The following is a 20,625-nucleotide window of genomic DNA, read 5'->3' as shown; positions in this document are numbered from 1 at the left end:
TACTCAGTTCTTGCATCACTTTACAGCCAGACTGAGGTGCCACATCATTAGGAAGCCAAGGGTGAGTTTAAGGGTGAGTTTAACCCCTTAGGGCTTATTTACAGTAAGGAAGTACAAATTATCCATGCCCTCCAGCAGTCCTCAAACTTGCTCCCCAAACAGGATAGCTAATGCCACAGCATCTTCCCACCAGCTTTCCCTAGAGGAAAGGGCAGCTGGGATCATCATTCAAAATAATCCTGGGACTTGCATGTATGGCCACAGGCTCCTGTATGAAACATTTTGTGTTTTCCAAGTCCCAAGGGCAGCTTTCCACCATCTCTACAGCGATAACTGCAGATGAACAGCTCACAACAAGGTGTGTCCCCACAGGATACATCCAACTGCTCTGTGCATCCTGTTATTCCTGCCAAGATCAAAGTTTTACTTTGACATGAGTCACGGGTAGTGACACTGGCTTCAGCCCCTAATTTGCCCTGTGATTTGCAGGCTCCCAGCCTAGAGGATCTCCAAGTGAGGACCTCAGGAAGTGGCTGTTGGCACAATTAATCACTCCAGGCACACCCAGATTCTGGCTCACACTGAGTAAATATCTTCCCCAATCAGATCCACAGTCCTGACAAAGAACTAAGGTTGTGAAGCAGATCCCATGAGTCAGATGGGGGTTCAAGAAAGCAGGGGCTACTACCCCTGAAAGCATCCTGCTGCTAAAGGACACTGCTGGTGCTCAGTCTTTGCATTCTCCTTCCACAAGCTGAGCTAAAAATTAAAACTTTCATCAGCACAAGCAATAGGTGTTTGTGGCTTGTAGTGCAGTCAGGACATGCACTGTGGCAAGGCAGAGATACTCATGTGCTGCCAGGCCATGCACAGCAGGCCAGAGCACAGCCAAATATTAGGGGGTACCTTGCAAAGACTCAGCATCTCAGCAGTCAGTGAAGGGGATTTCTCACCAGATCTTGGTGAGACAGAAAATTAAATGTAAATTCTGCATCTAATGTGCTTTGGTTTGAGATAGATGGGTTATGTGACCTATACCCAACAGCAGGAGACAATCTGCAAAGCAGGAGAGAAAGTGGGACAGCGCAATCCCAGAGCTCCATTCCCAGAAGGAAACGACTGCTCTCAGTCCAAAGGCTGTGCTGGAGACATGGACAGAGGGCACAGGGGAATTTTGTTTCCTACAGATGGATAGGAATGTTTTCCTAGTGCAGAGAAAAGCAGAAGAACAGAGAGCACAGGAGCTGGCTGTGCAGGACAGACAGGTGTGCATCATGGCTCTCAGATTAATGCTGCTCCCAGGTAGGATGAAGAGCTCCTGTCCCTTTCAGAGGTCACTTTTGTGCTGTGTTTGAAGCAGCCACAAGGGATTAGAGGCAGTTCAGGTGCCAGTTTGTTTTTAAAGGTCACACTGTGCAAAAAAACAAGGAAAGGGTGATCAGAAGGACAAGGGTTTCCCCTGGAGACATGCAAACCAGTGGTGCCTGCTCTCTAAAACTGCATTCCCTGGCACTCTAATCCAGGCTGCTTGGCATAAACCAGGGTGTGGGGGGTTCTGATTTCCTGGCACCAGAACAACCAAACCAGAGGGAAGAACTGGAGGCAACAACATGCCAGTGAGTCACCCATCCATGGAAGGACACCAGTTCCCTTTCTGCTCCGTGGGCTGAGAAATGCAGAGGGAGACCTGCAACTCAGCCATACTTTCTGCTCTTATGAACGCTGACTTTGTGCTCAGACATCCCAAGGGCTGCAGAGAACATTTCTTACAATCCAAAAGGGAAACAACCATGCTGGCAAAGAACTTCAGGGCAAAAAACCCCCACATCCTGAAAGTGTTATTTTGCAAGGCTGCAGGACACAGCAAATGCAATGCCTTGGCAGCACCATGAACCCTTCAGTTGTACAAAAAGCCCAAAAGGACAAAGCTGATGTAGAAATCAATGAAAATAAATTTCACATGTATTTCCTTCTCAACCATGGGGCCAAAACTTTCCCTCTCCTTCTGTCAGCCATTGATTATGTGATCACTACTTTGGCATAAGTCAGGAGACAACCATGCCCTTCCCAGCTGCTCATCCCTGCTGTTTTCTTTGTGCCAACTTCAGTGCTCACCTAGCATGCACTAAGCACGTCAGGGAATGGATCCAGCTGGAAGACTCACAGGGAAAAGAAAAAAAAAAAAAGAAAGAAACAGCAAAAAAAGAGCAGTGAAGATGGATCCCAGCTGGCTCCCACTCCCAGAGCAGCTCCAACGTTATTGTGCATCCGGGGGAGGTAAAACACAAACAGTGCTTTTGGCAGGAGCCTACATTTATTTAATACTTCAGCAACTGCACAACCACAGACTTTAATAAAGGTGATGCTGAAAAATGTAGGGTTATCTGCTGAAAAGGGCAGGCCTGCAAGCTTTTAATGCAAAAGGCAGCTGTGCAAAACTGTCTAAGGAGGACCTCAACTTCCACATACTGACAGACAAAACTTAAGTTGTCCAGATTGGAGCAGTTACTCTGTTTGTGTCAGAAAATCTCGCAGCTTTTTCCATTAAAGAATTTTAACTGTGAAAAGCCGAGTTTCCAGAAAGGGAGTGGTTCTTGCATTACTCCAACCGTAAGCCTCTTGCAACAGTTTTTTTTCAACTAGATAAGATATGGTCTAATGGAACAGACCTACAGAATCCAGCATGGCAAGTATGCTGACCTCTAATAACCTGGGTCTGAACAAAGCCAGCCTGCACACTGCTGTTGGGAAAGGATATTCAAGCTAAGATTGCAGAGATCTCAATCCAGGTCTCAGACTCACCAGCACTGCTCACATGAGTTGTGACACTGCTGAGTGGCCCCTGTGCAAGTCTGGGCCATCGTGAGACAAAGAAATCCAGTCTGGGCAGTCACTGGGGGAAAAGGGGACTAAGAGAATTGTAACCTCAACCTTACACCTCAACTAAGAAAGTACTTCCCACTGCATTGCTTTACAAGTGCAGAGCTTCACCCATCTGTCAAGCACAGAATAAAAGGGCAGTTGGCTTCCAGAGATTCTGCTGTACTTTTACCCCAAATGCTGTTGTCTCATCCATGTTTCTAGAGTGCATTTGGAGGCAGATGAGTAGAATGGAGAAAGATTTCTGCTGCATTTGAGATTGGTTAAAGCAGTTTTGCCCTCTCAAGGAAGAAAATCCAACAGAACAGCTGGGCTGGTGCAAAGTCTGGGCAGAGTGACTCAAAAGGACTCATAAATCCCAAACTTCAGTGACAGCTGCAGTAGGAGTCACAGCTGAGCACTGGAGTATTTACCATCTTCATTTACGTTTATCACCCTTTATGGCTCAAATATCAAGCTTGAGCCTTGACAAACTGATCTGAGAAATGAAGCAACTTCCAAGCTCATTTGTTTTTAATGATATTATGACATGATACCACACAGCTGTAGGAGTAACTGCAGGAACAGAGGTCAAGGAACAAGACAGTCAGAAATGCAATATAAAATACAGTTTCTGTGCAGCTCCAAAGAGGCCAAGCAGAGTAGTTCAAGCTGACAGCCCTGGACTCTCCAAATCTAATAACAGTGCAATGAATAAGTGAGATGTCACAAAAACCAAGTAAGTTCTAGTGACCATTAGAAAGCATACATGCTTTCTATGTCAGCATAGCAGCTGTAAATCTCTGAGTGGCTCACATTTAAATGGGGATACTTCTGGTGAGTTTTGGAAGCCACAGAACAAAATGTCATCATTGTCGGTTCTACTGGCTCTGTCTAGACAAAGCTACCCTATTGGTTTTAAGCTCATCTAGAACAACACCAACACTGCCCTTTACATACATGTTTTTAACACATAACACATGAAATTATTTTCATATTTTTAGGCATGAAACCTTACTCCCAAGAAGAAAAGTTCACTGAAAATATTCAGGCAATATCTGAAACTACAGCATTGCCAGGACAGAGGGAAGATGCCTTTTACAAAGTGGGACTTAGAAGGTCTAGCTTGGAAAAAAACCTGTGAATAAATACTTCTGAGTGAACTTACCAACCAGCTCCTGAGGATCTCTTTTCTCCACTTCTGAGAATTCCTGCAAGAAAGGAGGAAGAAACAGATTTTAGTCAAGGTATGCTTCCAACCTAAAAAGCTACGCTGATTATTTGTTTAGAGATTTACAACTTCACTCTGAGACAAAGGAATAAAAATTAAGAATCAAATTCAATTTATTAGGTAGAGGGCAATGTTTGGACCATGGAAAGCCAAAGCCTAACAGGATGCTTCATTTCTTTGCAAAGCTAGAGTCTAAATTGAATGAAAGAATTAAGGCTTTGTTTCACCAGATCTTGGACACTGAACTCCTTTGGAATTCCACAGAAAGTGCTGTACTCAAAGCCTTTCCTCAAAACAGATCAAACCACAGATTCTTCGTTTTTGGGGACAAGCCTGGGCACCAAGCAAGAGTTCTAGAGCACAGTTAGGTAACCACAGGCTGGATCCAGCCCACAGGAAACTCCACTAGTGCTGGGAATGCTGAGCACAGGCCAGTGCAACTCGCAGTGCAGTGAGCAGGGGCAGCCTGGTGCATTCCCCAGTGGAATGGGACAACAGCCCAGATGCTCCCAGAGGCAGAGCTCAGTGACTTCAGGCAGCACCTGCTCAGCCTCTCCAGCCTCCCAGGAGCTTGCCAGATGTTTGTGTGGTGCTAAATTCATCTCTGCCACCGAGCAGGCAGGGCTTTGGCTGACAAACCCTCTACAAACCCAACTGCCAGGGAGTGTGGTGATGATGCAGATCCTGTGCTCCTGTTTCAGGAGGATGATCCCACTGCCAGCTCTGCTTTCCAGAGTGATACAGCCAAGCTGCTCTATCAGGGCAACCTCCACTGGCTTGGGGTGCTCTGTTTGGAGATCTCAACATAGCTAATCCTTCCCTGGTTATAGAAGTTAAGGACACTTCATTTGCAGATGTTTGCAGCAGAATGTACTGAGCAGAAGGCATTATGCAGGATAAGACAAATATGGTTTCACCACACTGAGACCAACACCCAACTATTCTGGTGTTTCTGGGAGATCCCAAAAGTCACAAGCAATATCAAGTTGGGCACAAATAAAGTTTCTGAAACAGTACCAGCTGTATCCCAGCATTGCCCTCTCCCCCTGCCTCCCTCCCAGAGACCTTTTGTGACTCACTGGACTGTTTGTCCAAAATTCCTCCGTGCCTCCAAACACTGAAGCCATTCATTGAACCTGACACTGACAGAATGCTGCCTCCTTGCTGCTTGGTAACTGCTGACCCCCTCCTTTCCCCCATTTCCAGTCAGGTGAGAGGTGCATCAGGTGAGGAGAGAGCAGTGAGGTCACCAAGCCAGATGTGGGAACAGCCTGTGCCAAACTCACTCTGAAAATCCACCCATTTTCAAAGAAGCCAAAGCCCTCTGGAAAAAGAAAAACAAATTCTTTGTGTGGCACTAACTGCTAGAGGGAACTTTTTATAGCTATTCATGGAAGACAAAAACAACAACAACAAAAAAGAAAAGCACTATTTCTGCATTAGTACACTTGGATCACAGAAATACAAGGCTAAAGCTATTTTAGAAAAAGAAAGAAGTACACAGAGGAACACGCATCTTCTCCCTAGCCAGCTGGCTGCAGGCCCCCTGAGATGGGCTGTAATGTCACAGCTCCAAGCCCTCTGAGACAATGCCCTTGGTGTGTGCACCAACAGCTCTTCTCCCAGGGCCTCCAGCAGCACAGGCAGAGAAAAATTTAAACAGGAGCATGACATTTCAAAGCAAAAAAATGTATGCCAAAGAAGCAGCTCTCTTTGGTGAGAGCACTGGACAGGTATCCAGGGAATCCAGACTGTGTTCTCCACAAACCTACAAGGATGGGGAGTTCACAGTGTGAGCTTCAGGTCCCCACTGGAGAAGTGGGGGCAATTCTGTGGTAACTGCTGGGCTGTGAGGACAAATCCAGATGAATAAGGAGGCAGGAGAAGCTCACAGAGCTCCAGATGTGTCCAGGCACATCCAGTGACTCAGCAGCAGTAAACACATGTGGTCAGGATGCTGATCATTCCCTTTTGGGGGAGAACTTGCTCGATGGATAATTAAAAGTATTTCTCACCTTGGTTTGAGACAACAAGCAAATGTTTGTTGAGGTGAAAAGAGGGAACTGCTTTAGCTCCAACCTTGACTAAATTGCATCCTGCACTCTATCTCTTGAAAGTTTTAAGTGGAACTGAGAGGGAAGAGGAAGAGACAGGCTATGTACCTGAGCACTCTTGATCCTTCTTCATACCCAGCACTCCATTTATTATTCCATTAAGCTTCCCATCTCCTTCTGCCCACTTGTCCTCAAACGCGAGAGAAATAATCCCCCAAAATAGCAATATTGCCAAGCAGGCACTCAAGCAAGCCAGGGGCACAGCCAAATTCAGGTGCATTAGATGTGGGCTAAGTGGCCCCAAGAAGGCTGCCCTCTTATTTGAACCCCTAAAGGCTTGCAAGGGGCTGTGCTGCATTTCTGACCTTTCCAGAAGCCCACTTTGAAGTCTCCTGTAGCTGCCTGGAGTTAGTACCAAGCATAAGCACACAACTTTCAGGAAATGTGAACTAAAATGCTGAGAGATTATTTGATGGCCAAACTCCCTCCTGCCATGTACCTTGTATTAGACAAAAATCTCTAAAATGTCAGCTGTGTTAAAACAGTACGTTGTATGAATTTCCAGAATCATCGGTAATTTTGCTTTTACCCAAATTTTCTTCTTTAATTTGCATCCTTTAAGTCTGCCCCATCTCTAACAGGCTGGATCAAGCCAGTCCTTTAAGGCTCCACTGTTTTCCCCTGGCCCACACTTCCCCACCACAGCCACTCCAGCAAGTCCAGTCCCCACATCCCTCAGCCAAGACATCAGAGAGCCCAGAGCTACACCAAGCAAAAGCAAACACGTTCTGCAGCCACACCTTGCTGCCCAGAGGATAGGAATTTTGCTTAGTGATGAGTTCCTTCGTACCTCCACCCACTGCTGGAGACATCAACACAGCTTTTCATTAACTCGGGCTGCTTTCAAACCTCTTAAATGCCTTCACAAAACAAAGGGATGAGCGACTTCTCCTACAGTGCTTGTTCATATTTGCTCAGTTTGCTGTTGAAAACAGCGAGGCAAGCATCAACAACCTGACCAAAATTTGGCAGATGAGAAGTTTGAGGAGTCTTGTTCAAACCTCTGAGTACCTACTGAAGATCCAGATGAGTCTAAAAACCTCCAGTGGAGCAACAAGAAGAGCAATCACACAACAAGAACTGTTCTAAGCTCCCTTAGGCTAATTTAGGTCTGAGACAAACAGTGAATACAATGAACTGATTAGAAAAGACAGCACTAAAAAAAAAACCTGCAGATCTAATCTAATCTAATCTAAGACATTAAGTGGAATGAAATGGAGAATCACCAAGTGGAAAAATAAGGTACAATAAATACTAAAAGGTTGCTCTACCTTTTGGTTATAACAGAGAAGAAATATTTATGTGTGGATGAGATTTCTAAAGGAATTCCAGAGCTTTTAAACAATGGAAAATTTGGAAGATAACTGAATTTTAAATAGAGAAGTTACCTATATCCACTTAGGCAAAGGTGATCTTTCTGTAGATTATATCACCAATAGCCACTGTGTTATGTATCAGTATCTCACTTGAAGAGCACAAAATCAAGCAGGTGAATGGTTCCAGCAGGAAGGATTTTATGTCAAATCTCTCTATCGGAGTAAATAGATGAAATTATTAGAGACTTCAAGTATCCCAGAGTTAAAGACATCATTTAATGGGTTCATTTCCATTTGAATTCTCAGGCCTTTCAAAAAAATCACAAGGTTAAGACTTCACCTGTACCAGAGAGTTCTCAAAAGTCAACCCCCTGAAAATCTGCATGGAAGCAACTCTGAATTCACTTGTAGCTTGACTATTAAAAAAAAAAAAAAAAAAAAGGCAGTATTGTACTTCATCATGCGCTCAGCAAGTCGATTTTCTGGCTGCCATCTACTCTGCAGCCTTGATCTCACAAGATCAACAGTTTAAGGGCCTAAAGCCAGACGGCCTCACTCCAACAGAGCCACTGAAAGGAGTCAAGGGATGCCGTGTGCTCCAGAGCCAAGTTGGAAGAACGCTGGAAAGACAAAGACAAGCAGGAGGGAGACTCCTTTCCCCTGATGTGGAGACTAATAAAGAGCAGACTCTGAAGAGCACAAGCTGCTATGGACAAAGTATTAAAAAAAAAAAAACCCTCAAACCCATCTTTTTAACATCTAACTGACCACTAAGATAAGTCACGATTTCTGTGCTTCCAAGAACAATTGTGCACATCAGCTCACTGCTAGCAGACAACACTTATGCTGGCACTAATCCTGTGTGAGTACAGGAAAAGGTTTTTCATTTTTTCCCCTTTCCCAAGACAAATGTTTTTTCAAGCCCTGGACAAGGCGACTGTGCCTGCAAGAGCCTGACTGCTGAGCACCCAGATTGCTGCTTCAGTTTTCAGGTATCATCATCAATTAAAGAGGAGCAAGATGAAGGGGAGTGTGTGTTCACACACAAGGAAAGTGCTGCATTTTGCCTGAAGCTTGCACCTCACTGAGGTGAAATACAGACCATATTTTCAGTCCTGCAGTGTCTCCATACAGTTACATAAAAACCAGCGTCTGCTCAGGCTCCATGGAAAATAAAAACAACCAAACACAATCCTCACAGCACGGAACAGAGATTAAAGGAAGGAAGCAAAAACAATATGAATCTGAGACTGATGAATTCCAGTTTGGACAGGCTTGCCCAGAACAGTTTTATTTAATGGAAAGAATGGACTGCCTTATAACAATACTCACTAAATCCTTCCTGAAACAAGATCCATAAATCCAGCACAATGCTCACATCCAGCATAACTGTTGGCATTAACTGTCACCACAAGGTACAAATTCAAGCAATTCTTGCAGAAGCAGGTGCACATGTCAGTGCAGGTGCACTTCAAACTACCAGGAGAAATGGTTCAAGAGAGCGGCAGAAAAGATACAGAACCAGACCCTGATTGCTTTAACTAAGATGCAGATTTTAAGAAGTGGTGAAGTTGATGCCAGATTTGCCACTGCTCAGTTGCATTCCCAGCCTTGCAGCCAACTGAATCCTGCAGCTCCATTTTTCCACTTACTTCCAGGCAGTACTAAAAACAATTAGCTCAAACAGTACCTCCCCCTCAACATCTATTTTTTTTCAGAGAATGCTCATGTTGCAGAATTTCTTCTCTCCCCCAACTACTTGACCTGATTATTGGTACATAAATTTAATGCCAATTTAAACTGCCAGCCACAAAATGTCCAGACCAGTCACATCATTATCAAGCAGTGTGTTCATTTGAAGATATTGCAGAGAATTTTTCAGTACAGACCTTCCACCAGCAGCCAATGGACCTGCAGCTGCAACAGCTGTTAAAGTAGATTTACTGAATCTCAGCAAGTGCCAGCAATAAGTTTTTGTAATTTTCCCTCCTCTCTGCAATTCAGAGTATCTCCTGTAGTCCCAGCATACCAACAGCCTCACTTGGCTCAGCATGATGGAAAAGAAATTATAACTTAGCAGAAAGTGTTAGAAGAGTTGTCTAAGCCAATGATGGCCTTGCCAGAGCAAGCAGGTGAAATGTCTGCACCTTGCAGGCAGCAGGAGAAACACAATCCCAAACCCTGCATCATGTTTTTTTCCCTCCCCTTTCTTTTTTTTAAGGAACATGCTAGCAATTATGTTCTTGCTTTTCCTCTACAAAGATCAGGAGTGCTCCTGGGAGCAGAACACCAGAAACGTCTCATTTAATATTAAAAGTGCATGACAGCAACAATTTCATTTCTTGCTCCCCAGATCTGCCTGATGTTGGTGTGCACCCAGGCTGAAGGCAGCAAACAGAGTGCATGTCAAGTGCATTTAGAGGCTGGGGAAGAGAAAGCCAGGGAACAGCAGTACAATGCTTTTATTCCTCCTCCCCCCCACCCCCTTTTTTTTTTTTTCTTGTATTGTGAGAGAGGAGAATCCCAAGAGAAAGCTTGAAACAAGCACATTTCCTACAGCCATATCCTGTTTGCCAGCTCTGATACATAGCTCCAGGCAAAGTGCCCAGTACAGCAGAAGAAATTTGACTATGAAAAATCTGTAGGGACCATGATCTAGATACCAAGAGAAGTACAGCAGCTCAGGAATAAGCCACCACAGAAAGAAACATATATCCAGCTTTCAGTGACACTTATGAACCAGCTTTACAAATCTGCCTGTTTTGAGATAAAGTCACAGACCAAAAGGGAAGGAAGAACAATAGCCAACTCTTGAGACATTCCCTATCAGAATAAATAATGTATGTGTGTCTGCTTTTTACTTTTCCAGCTAAATTAAGTCTAAAAATCCACATTCATTAATGAAATGGACAAAAAAAAAATCACTGAAAAAAACCCAACCAAGACCTGGCACAACAGTTCAGTGAGAAAGTGCTTTAGAAAGGAAGCATTCATAGCATAAAGCCTTTAAATAGCTTCTTTGAAACTTGACTCCATTCACCTGACATATGCTATCTCAATATTTGAGAAAGATTATTTGTTAGGAGTAATTTCCAGTCAAGGAACTGTGTGCCAGAACTTTTGCTTTCCATGTGGAGGTACAATTAAAAACATCTGCCTTCCAGTGGAGCCTTCTCCCAAAGCTGCCTGCTTCCCTTCACAGCCCCAGGAGCACAGCAGCTCCCAGCAGCCTCCCCCTGATCTGCACAACCCAATAATTCTGCTTTCAAGTCACTTTTGCTTCCTGCAGTGAAACAGAAATTCACTGGTGAAGTACCAGAACACATGACAGGGCTGGAGGTGTCAAGCTACTTGGATGATTTTATTTTTTACAGCTTGTTGCAGTGCAGAATCAAGTAGAAGGTGAAGGCAGGCTGTGAAAAATCTGAAGCTGGGCTGTGAAAACTCTGAAGCCTCACAGCAGCAAAGGAAAGGCTCAGGAGAGCTGACAAAATTAACTTTTTGAACAACTTTCTTTCTTAGTACATAGCACTAAAAAATGTTCATGGTTTGGAGTAGAGGCAAGGTGTAAGAGCAAGTATCCTCAGTGAGAAATTCACTCCTCCATGAATGGATCCCACGGAGTTTATACAGATTTGGCTCCTTCTGGACCCAGAACAGGGCAGCTGGAAGGAGCTATTTTCAGCTATTTGCTGGTATTTGAGGCAATGTTCCATCTGTGCTGACTGCTCAGCCTCTCACTCCGACATGCACAGACCTGCACACTCAGAACAGCCTATTTGGGACCAGCAGCCAGAAATAATTGCAGCTACAGAGCTGGGCTTGAAGAACTCAGACCTTTATCAGGTGAAATATGCGAGGGGAAGCAGCTCCAGAAAGGACTTTTCTTCAAGTTTAAAGACAAACAGAGCAAGCCTGGCTCTTCTTTGGAGGAAGGCAAGCCACACCTGTGTCAATAATCCCTGGTATTTAGTACTGCAGGGAGTGAAGAGTCTGCTGCAACATGTATGCCCGGCGGGGAGGAAGGAACAAGCATGTCCACGGACGTGGCTCATCTTCCAAGCAGCTCCAAAGCTGGATGGAAGCCAGGAGCTCTCCAGGAGGTATTCCAGCTTCAGAGCCTGACAATGCTGGGATCTGTCTCCCTCTCAGACAGAGCTGGAGACAGGAGTGTGGCAAGGGGCAAAATAATCCCAGATGCCAAATGTTGTTTTGCTTCCTGCACGCAGAGCGACTTTAACTGCTTGTGATACTCCCTGGCAATAACTGAAGTTCACCCAGATAAAATGGGAACCAGGTATCAGCTGCTGGCATGTCTAGGCACTCACTGGAGCAGTGAAGAACAGCATTTGCAGCTGATTTACCTCTGCTCCCCTCTAAACTCTCTGGTTCTTTCTACAGAGCTCGGAAAAAGTGTGTCACACTTAAAACAAGGGGAAAATCCATACAGTTGGAAGCACAGACAGCATTTTACACGATCATATTAAAAATATGTTAAAATACAGAAAAAGATGGATCTGAGACTGCAGTGCTTATCACTGGCACCTCCAGGTTGTGCTCCCAGGCAAAGGAACGAGTGAGGAAACAAACCTCTGGAGTTCTACCCTTGACCCTGAGAACTGCAGAGTTGATGCTTTGAAAGTGTTTACAGAGGTATGCTTGCAGCCATGCATAATGCAAGGCCATATTAAGGATAATACTTCTCCCGAACATACTTTTCCCCTCCTTTGGAGCAAAATAATTATACCTGAGATGAAAGTTAGTTAGTAGGTTCATGCATTTTTTTGAGAACCTTGCTTGATGAGTGTGTGCTGAATTCAGAAAAATTAATATGCCTTATCAAAATAAGAGTTAATTTCAGGGATTACATTGCTGCACACACACCCATTCACTGGTTCTCAGCATTTACCACTTTTACTTTAAATCAAGATAATTTTGGTATTTAAACAAACAGGTTAATGGGCAGGCAAGATAAAAAAAACCACTGCAGTTAAAAGCCTCTAAGTATTAGTACACACCTACGCATCATAACACAGTAAAATTACTTTACAGGTATGCTGGATCAATAAAAGCTGAACATAATAAAGAGCTGATGATTATCAAGAGGTGGCTCTTAGACATGCTTAGAAGCAGAGTATTGCTCTGAAAATCTGACAGCCTTCTGCTAGATCCCAGTTTGGCTGCCTCACCATACAACACCTTGAGGATGCAGAGGGGACCCTTAAAACAAAACCAGCAAAGGAAAACATCAAAGTAGCCACCTGCTTTGAAAAACTGCTGCCATGTGTCAGGCATTCACCTGCCAAGGGAGTGGCAAATTTCTTAGCTTTCCTGGACTGGCTGGTCCTGATATGACAATCAAGGCTCAGGAGTTAATGATTTCCCTCTGGGAAAGCTCCAGGAGCCAAGCTGCAGGGCTGGGCTCTGTCCTTGATCAACACTTGCAACCTGTTATTCATCCAGCCCTCCAATATGAAGCACAGTACCCCTCAGGTGAGGCTTGGAGCACAAGGTCAGTATTTTAAGGTTCGTTTCTGTTTTTCCTGCAGGGCTGGTGCATTCAGTGAGCTCTGAAGGCTTGTATCTGATTACTGCATCAAGGCTGTAACCAGAGCTGCTGGCCAGAGCCCAGGCAAGCTGCACCCCCTGCAGCCCATTAACCCTGTCCTTCCAAACCAGCACAACACCACATCCCACACCCAATCCCAAACCTCCTTGAGTCTGTGCCCATGGCTCCATCAGCTCAGGAAAGGACACAAGAACTCATCCATTTCATACTTTTAACATCACTGTTAAACAACAGCTTCTGTTGACCATTTCTTTTACCTTCAAAGCAGGAGGTTTTGTTTCTAAATTGCTTTTAAGACAGATGCCTGTTTACAATTGGTGATTGCTCACCTAAAGGGATCTTGGCCATTCACAAACCTGTCCTGTTCCAGAGCCTGAGCATATCCATGCAGAGTGATTTTTGGGAGAGCAATTAGTTCTACCTAGATTTGAATCTCCAGTTTCCCACGAGTGCCTGAAGTACTTCAAAATGCAGTTACAGGATGCAATAGATCTGAATTTGCTGCTTAAAGAGGGGGATTCTGCATTTTGCTGCAAGCACAGCATGCTTGGGAATAATTGACAGATGCTCAATAACATGAATTGCATGGGCCAGAAGTCTGCTCTGGAAAAATGCTTCCAGGTGACTGATGAGGCTTAAATATTCTCCTCCTCCTGGCACACCTTTTCCTCCCAACAGGTGTATAAAAACTTCTCTATCTCGCCAAAAGCAGAGAGAAAACAGCAGTTTGACTCACAATGTCAGAACTTGGAAAGCTTATTGTGACTTGCTCTTTGGCAAAAAAATAACCCCCAGGAAAGCTGCAGTCCCAAGCAGCAGTTTGTATTAGCTTCCCCTCTACTGAGGGGGCTCTACCTGGTGCACCTGCATCAAAATTACAGGGCAGATTCCCTGGAATAAAGAGAAAAACCTGAGACAAATAAAAAAATCAGTATCTTCCCAGTGGGGCTATTTGAGTCAGGCTCCAAATTCCACTCTCCCCATCACTTTACCAAAGAGTTTTTACATCATTCTCCACTTTCTGTCTCCTCTGTCTATACCCACAACTGATCCTTCTGGAGGTTTTGTGTCTGGCATCATCTGAGTGCACTATGAGGCCAAATCACAGGATGCACCAGCAAGAAGGGAACTGCTCCAGTGTCCTGGTCAATTATTCAAGGTATAAACTGTAATTAGTTTGTTCATAATATGTACAAAAAGGCAAAACACCAGCAAAAAAATTATGAAAAAAACCCCATCTATCTATATATATATCTTCATGGCTTGAAATTACTGTAATTGACTGATGAATTGCAATGTTTTTTCCTCATTTATGCATTATAAAGGATTTACTTTCTGCCTATGGTCAGATTCAGCCCTTGGAAAAGCCCTAACCATCTACAAAGAGCCTGGGATATCTATTTAAACACATTTCCAGGTCTCCCATGTCTCCATGAAACTGAGTGAGCACAACTACAGCACTCTGTAGGGTCAAAACAAAATTGAGGCACCCAAAAGTGTTAGCAAGTTATAATCAAGGACCTCTCTTTTTGCTGCACTTTGGATTTACAGTAACTACACCACTTGTTAGCTGTCACAGACACTACAAGCTCCAAGCAGCGAGGAGGATGGAGGAGAACACTGCCACTTGGTGGAAAAAAGGGGATAGGAAACATTGGCAGCTGCTCCAAGTACAAATACTTCCTCAGGGATGTTCCATCTCTCCCCATCCCAGGTGAATTTCTTAACAGCATGGCTGGTGTGGCTCCAGCAGTGCCCCACAGCCAAACTCCAGCACAGTCCTCCACAGTCCCAGTTTGCCCAGTGCCAGCTGGATCTTTCACTATGATTCAGTATTCAAAAAACCCCAAAAGGTCAAAGGAGACAATTCCCTTTTTCACTTGTGCTTAAAGACATCTATTAAGGATGACATGGCAATCTGATCCTGCTGAGTTTCAGACTCAGATAAGCTTTGCCTCTCTGCTACTCTTCACAAATCCTCACCTTTCGTGCCACACTGGGGTGGCAGGAATTGCATTTTACCTTTCCTTTTATTTATTTCCTTTTATTTACATTTTCAGCTCTTGCAGAGTTACTATTGCACAGTCTACCAAGATACCAAATGCTTTCTATTTTTAATACATTGTTTCTTTGCTGCCTCACTGAAAATGAACTGCTGCTCTGTGGCCACGTGTGGCTCTTCTTCAGCAGCACAAAATGCTCCTGGACAGCAGCACCTAAAACTCACTGAAAACAAGAGGCTTTTTAAACAAGCCAACATGAAATGTCAGCAGCATATTAAAGCAGCAGCCACACAATTCAGTGGCAAGATTTCTGTCATGCATCATTACTCAGACAAGAGCTGCTGCAGTCTAGTTGTTTTTCTTTCTCTCTGCCAGACCTATTTTCCATTGCCCTAAAGCCCTTTTAGAAAAGACAGAAATACACACACTTGCAACAGGGCCCTGCTACAGAGGCTGTGGTGATTTACACCAATTTTATCTTTTAAGGAAAACCTGTATTTTTCTTTCACAGTACACATTTGAATCCAGCAGTTTTTACAGAAATATCTTGCCAGCATGTTCCTAAGGGCAAAAATGTAGAAGTAGAAAAAGGTTAAAAGTGAGAGATCATCTTTTCCTCTCTTTCACAAAAAAAAAAAAGAAATTATTTACTGCAACAGGGAAAAGAGACAATACATTCCATTTCCAAGTGAAGGAGACAATACATTCCATTCCATCCAAGTGGGATGCTATTTCCCACACTGAAACTTTATCAGCTGCAGTGCAACTGCCAAGATTCCAAATGTGCACCACTATAAATCCATAAGAATATTGTGGGACCTTGAAGAAGGTGCTGCTATAAAACCAATTCATGCAGTACAACTAAACACATTCATTTGCCTCCATCTCAGATTATCAAAGCTCTGTGGTAAATCAAATTCTCTACAGAATTTCTTTCTTGCAGCACAGTTCTCTGGCTTTTGTAGCTGAGTTTAAAGACTGCCTGCATCCTTGAGGAAGCTGCTGGATAAAATAAATGTCCTTGTAATTATTAATCCCTCAGCATCCCTGCCTAACAGGATTGCCTGCATTGAACTAACAAATTTAAGCACAGCTGTCTATAAAGTTTCTAATGGATTTGGTCTTTTGTCCTCCAGCTTTCAGCCTGATCCATGTTCCTCTGTGCTGTTAAACACCTGCTGTTCAGCAGACAAGGGGTAATTCCAAGATAAAGATGATTTCAACTATTTAAATAGCTATTATCTGAGGATCTTATTTCACTTTATAAATTTGTCTATGACCTTTAAAAAACTGCTTCATTCAGAAGGACAGAGCTGGAGACAACCGGATTGATTATGACACATTTCATGGCCTCTGAGAGCACAGGATCACTTATTCATTAAGTTGTTTTAAATGAAGATATTATTCCAACTAACACTGATCATACAGAATACTGTACTGGATGCTGCACCTCCCAGATCACTGCAGAATAGGTGAGATGCTGTCAGAAAACCTCAGATTTAATGCATAACATGACTAAATTAATGAAGGCAGACCTTGATTGCAGCCTGTTAACTGCCTTTGGCAGAAGCCAGAACTGAAGTCAAAAACACAGGTTAAAGCTACAAAAGCAAGGTGTGGAACTAACTACAGATCACAAATGAACACCAAACCATGCTGTTAAGACTTATTCCTCTTGTACTGAGCTTCCCTCCCACCACCAAACCACACTTTCAAATACCTTTAAGTCACCAGCCTCAGGTTTTTCAGTCTCTGAATCGTCATCTTCCTACAAGACAAGAATTTACAGGATTAAGCTTAAAGAGCAAGCCTGGCAAGCAACTGCACTTACAGCAAAGGGCATTCAGCAGCCCAGCAGCAGTCCAAGACCCTTTCCATGGAGGTTAGTTTTGCCCCACCCACTGATAACCAGAAAACAAGTCCTACAGTCAGGGAAAGAAGTGTTTGTTTGGTGTTGGGGGTTTTTGTAGGCAAAAGCATCACTCAGTAGCAGTTGTTCCCTGCAAAACTCATGCATCTCTGGAGTGCTCAGAACTAGACAACAGGAAGCAGCAGAACTGGGAAAAAAAGCATTTGTCCTTTGAGAACTGTGGCCCTTCCAGTTGGCAGGTGGGTGATTGAAGTGCCTCTGGTCAGCAGTACCCACAGAAAAAGCGGCATTTGCAGGACCTGAGGTTGTCCCAAGCATCAGCAACACACACAGGACACACAGCTGGCCTGCCACCAAACCAAACCAAACCAAACATGCAGGCTTGGAGAGGACCTGGCCTAGCACCAACTTGCAGGGATCCAGCAGACACAACTCTCTTGCTGGTGCAGAGCTCTCCTGCCTCACCTGCAGATGATTTGAACCTCCACAGAAAGCAACACTTACAAATTTCAGTCTCCATTTTCTAAAATTTGTTTTATGAGCCAGAAATAAACCAACTGGGCAAACTTCTGCCCTGTGAGAGCTAAAAATACTGAACACAGCATTGTGTGAAAACCCACACCACATGGGTAGGAAGCTCCAGCTTGGTCCCCACTGGCAGTAAATCTGCTGTCCCCTCATGGGGCATCCTCCAGGTCCCCCTGTTTGTTGACATGAACACCTACTCTGGGTTCAAGACAAGTCTGAGGAGCAGAAAGTGGTTTTCAGGCTCACACAAATCAGCAAAATGGTTTTTCCTACTAACTTTGCCGTAAATTTCAATGTTGGCCCCAAAACAACACCCTGGTGTTTCAGTTTCAAGAAGGGAAACAAAAGAAGTGAAATGATAGGTGCAACTGAAAGGAAGAGTTTACAAGGAATTGCCCATCTCAGACTATTGGCACATGAACAAGCTCTGACAAGGCAAGTTAGAAACTGACCACACAATAATGTCAGGGAGTTTTAATTGACTGAATTAAGATGCCTCTCTCACAGATGTGAGACATCAAACTCCTTCACTTCAGCTGCTCTCCAGCTTCCCTTTCTGAAAGCCACACATACAGCAATAATTCAGTCCTGACTGTCAAAGGTTAATTACAGTGAGTTTGTAACTAGAAAGAACCAAGTAACTTGGTGTTTATCACAAATGAGATTTCTCTCTTCCCTACAGTCTCTGTTATATTGATAAAAGTGATTTATATTGAAGAAGTAATGAGTTGAATTATTCATGTTGCAGAGAGTAACTGAAACAGCTCTCAAAAACTCCTAAATTAGCAGGGAATAACAACATTAACAAACAAAGCAGCATTACTGAGAACCACCTTTGAAAAAAACCAGAGGCTTTTCAATCACTGTTGAGGAAGTTCAAATACCCACTGGGCTGTACAGAGCAAAGCCCAGGACAGCCTGATTCCAACTCATCCTGCTTCCTAAAAACTACTCATGTGAGCTACCAGCACAAACTATGGCAAGAAAGTTTTCAAGTCTGCTCAGAGAATATTTCATGGAAAAAATTGGGAAAGTACCTTGTGCAACCTGCACTGTAACCACAAACCTATGCAAGACCCACTGGCTGACAACACACTGATTGATTGATTGTCATTACCTGAACAGCAGCTGATGATGGACAGCTGCACCCTGCCCCAAAAACTGTGTGAGCAATAAAGCCACTCCATTAACAACCCATTGCCAGTGCTAACTAATCACAGCTGACCTTGGCAGGCACCTGGATCACACACAGAGCTTCCTTTAAAGTAAAGAGACCTCACTGAAACAGAGTCTAGAAGTGCTGGATGTAAAAAGAATCACTGAAGCAATAAAGAAGTTTCACTGCTTTGCTAAGGGAGACACCAGGAGCAATGGAACAAAACTATAGCAAGAATGAGAGACTGAGAAATTCCTTGGCTGCTACTTGGGCAGAGAGATGACAGGAAATAGTGTCTCTTGTGAGACTGATCTAACACAGACAGAGTAGATTCCAGTGAGGAGAGGTTATAGGAATAGCCCTGGCTTTTTGGCTGTGTGGTGGAGGAAAGAACTAGAACAGGGAGAAGATAACACAGTGGTAAGCAAAAGGTTGGTGATGAAGGAGATTAAAACTTTCCCTTTTCCCCTCTAAACTTATTGTTTCACTTCCCCAGACACAGGGCAGAGCTACACCTCCTTCTGCACGATGCAGCTGCATTCTGTGAGCTCCATGTCCTGTCTCCCCACACATCAGTGATCTCAGTGCTCAGGTGACACCAGACACGTGCCATGCACCTGTGACACACAGCAGCCACCCACGTGGAGACATGACACTGCTACATCAATGTAACCTGATGTAGCCAGAGGATTGAACTACACATGAAAGAATAATTCAAGACAGGACAGAAGTTTATTCTTTCTAATCCACCAGGGTAATCCTTTTACAAGGTTCTTATATGCCAACTATACTGAAAGAACAGCTCTTAGCTGGAGAGGCTGTAAAAGCCTTTTTCCCATCAAAGAGTAAAACGACACCAACACAGTCAGGAACGAGCAACACGAGCTGTGCCAAGCTGTTGATGGGTTTCAGGGCAAATGCTTTCTACGTGAGAACAACGTGAAAAGGAGTAGTTAGAAAGTGCTGAAACCCACACCAGGAGTCAGATATGCTGGGATTCATCCCGGGTCGCTACTCGGGGGCTTTTTTTGAGAGAGGAAAGCCTCTTCAACCTGTGCAAAGGATCACAAGCTCTCAGAGCACGGAAGTACTTACTGACTGCCTGCTGTTCTCATCATCCTCCTCCTCGTACCCTTCCTCGTCCCCCTCCACGCGGCTAAAGTCGTCTTCTCCGTACCCAATTGAGACCAGGCCTCCTTTTTCTCCTGCGGAGGAAGAGAAAAGGAAAACCGTGAGGCAAGGGGAGGCGGCAGCGAGCGGGGCCTCCCCTGACTGAGGGGAAGGTGCCAGGCCGGCGCGGGCCGCGCGGGGGAACGCTGCCGCCCCGGCACGCCGCCCGCCGCGGCTCCCTGCCCGCCCTCACCCGTGGGCGCTCCCCCATCGCTCCCCGCCGTGCCCGCCTCGCTGTCCGACTCCGGGTCCGAGTCCTCGGCGTACACCGCCAGCGAGGAGAGAACGCTCCGCTTCGCCGCCGCCATCTTCCGCCCCGGCCAAGGCGCACTTCCGGCGCGCGGGGATGACGTTTCGCTCAGTCACCATAGCAACGCTGCCCTTCTTCCGCCCTTAGCGGGCTCGCCATGCACCGCTGGAATCCTCCCCTCACCGCCAGAGGAGAAACCCCTTAGCGGGCTGACGGCCGGAGGAGAAAACCCTCAGCGAGGCGGAGCGGAGCGTCTGCGGCGTGATGGTGGGAGAGAGGGGGGATGAAAATAGCGCGGGCTGGCCCTTTAATTGGAGCTTTGACGTCATTTCGCGGCGCCGCGGCAGCAGCTGCCTGGCGTCTGGCGCGAGTGCGGAGGGTTGGGGTCGGGCGGGGCGGAGGTGGGACAGGGGAGTGGGACAGGGCGGTGCAGGGACACGGGGGTGCAGGGACACGGGGCTCTGGGGAGGGAGCGGGTGGGTGAGGAGAAGCCGCTTGCCCGCACAGCTCCCCTCCGTGTCGGGTGCCTGCGGGCAGAGAGGCTGTGCCTGCAGTGCCC

At 45.0% G+C, this 20,625-nt stretch overlaps 2 protein-coding genes across 5 annotated transcripts in view; one reads left to right on the top strand and one right to left on the bottom strand.

Annotated features, from left to right (window-relative positions):
- SAP30BP (SAP30 binding protein) overlaps window positions 1-20,147 on the bottom strand; it is a 29,775-nt gene extending 9,628 nt beyond the window's left edge. Inside the window, exons 1-4 of one of the 2 annotated variants that reach the window (XM_085077786.1) lie at window positions 20,010-20,147; window positions 19,742-19,851; window positions 16,813-16,860; window positions 4,028-4,070 (exon numbers count right to left, since the gene is read on the bottom strand). In XM_085077786.1, coding sequence (XP_084933912.1) covers window positions 4,028-4,070; window positions 16,813-16,860; window positions 19,742-19,851; window positions 20,010-20,124 — 316 coding nt within the window. In that variant the 5' untranslated portion in view covers window positions 20,125-20,147. The remainder of the gene's footprint in view (window positions 1-4,027; window positions 4,071-16,812; window positions 16,861-19,741; window positions 19,852-20,009) is intronic. The other variant, XM_085077787.1, reaches the window with a different exon arrangement.
- A 54-nt stretch (window positions 20,148-20,201) lies between these two features.
- RECQL5 (RecQ like helicase 5) overlaps window positions 20,202-20,625 on the top strand; it is a 37,510-nt gene continuing 37,086 nt past the window's right edge. For 2 of the 3 annotated variants that reach the window (XM_085077775.1, XM_085077773.1), the window contains exon 1: window positions 20,202-20,333. The gene's annotated coding sequence lies outside the window, so the exon portion shown is untranslated. The remainder of the gene's footprint in view (window positions 20,334-20,625) is intronic. The other variant, XM_085077774.1, reaches the window with a different exon arrangement.

The sequence above is a fragment of the Lichenostomus cassidix genome, chromosome 18 (assembly GCF_008360975.1).
Source record: "Lichenostomus cassidix isolate B80296 chromosome 18, HeHo_3.0, whole genome shotgun sequence".
In the NCBI taxonomy this organism is placed as follows: domain Eukaryota; kingdom Metazoa; phylum Chordata; class Aves; order Passeriformes; family Meliphagidae; genus Lichenostomus; species Lichenostomus cassidix.
Note: the sequence above shows the minus strand (reverse complement) of the source record. Positions and strands in the feature narration are given on the sequence as shown.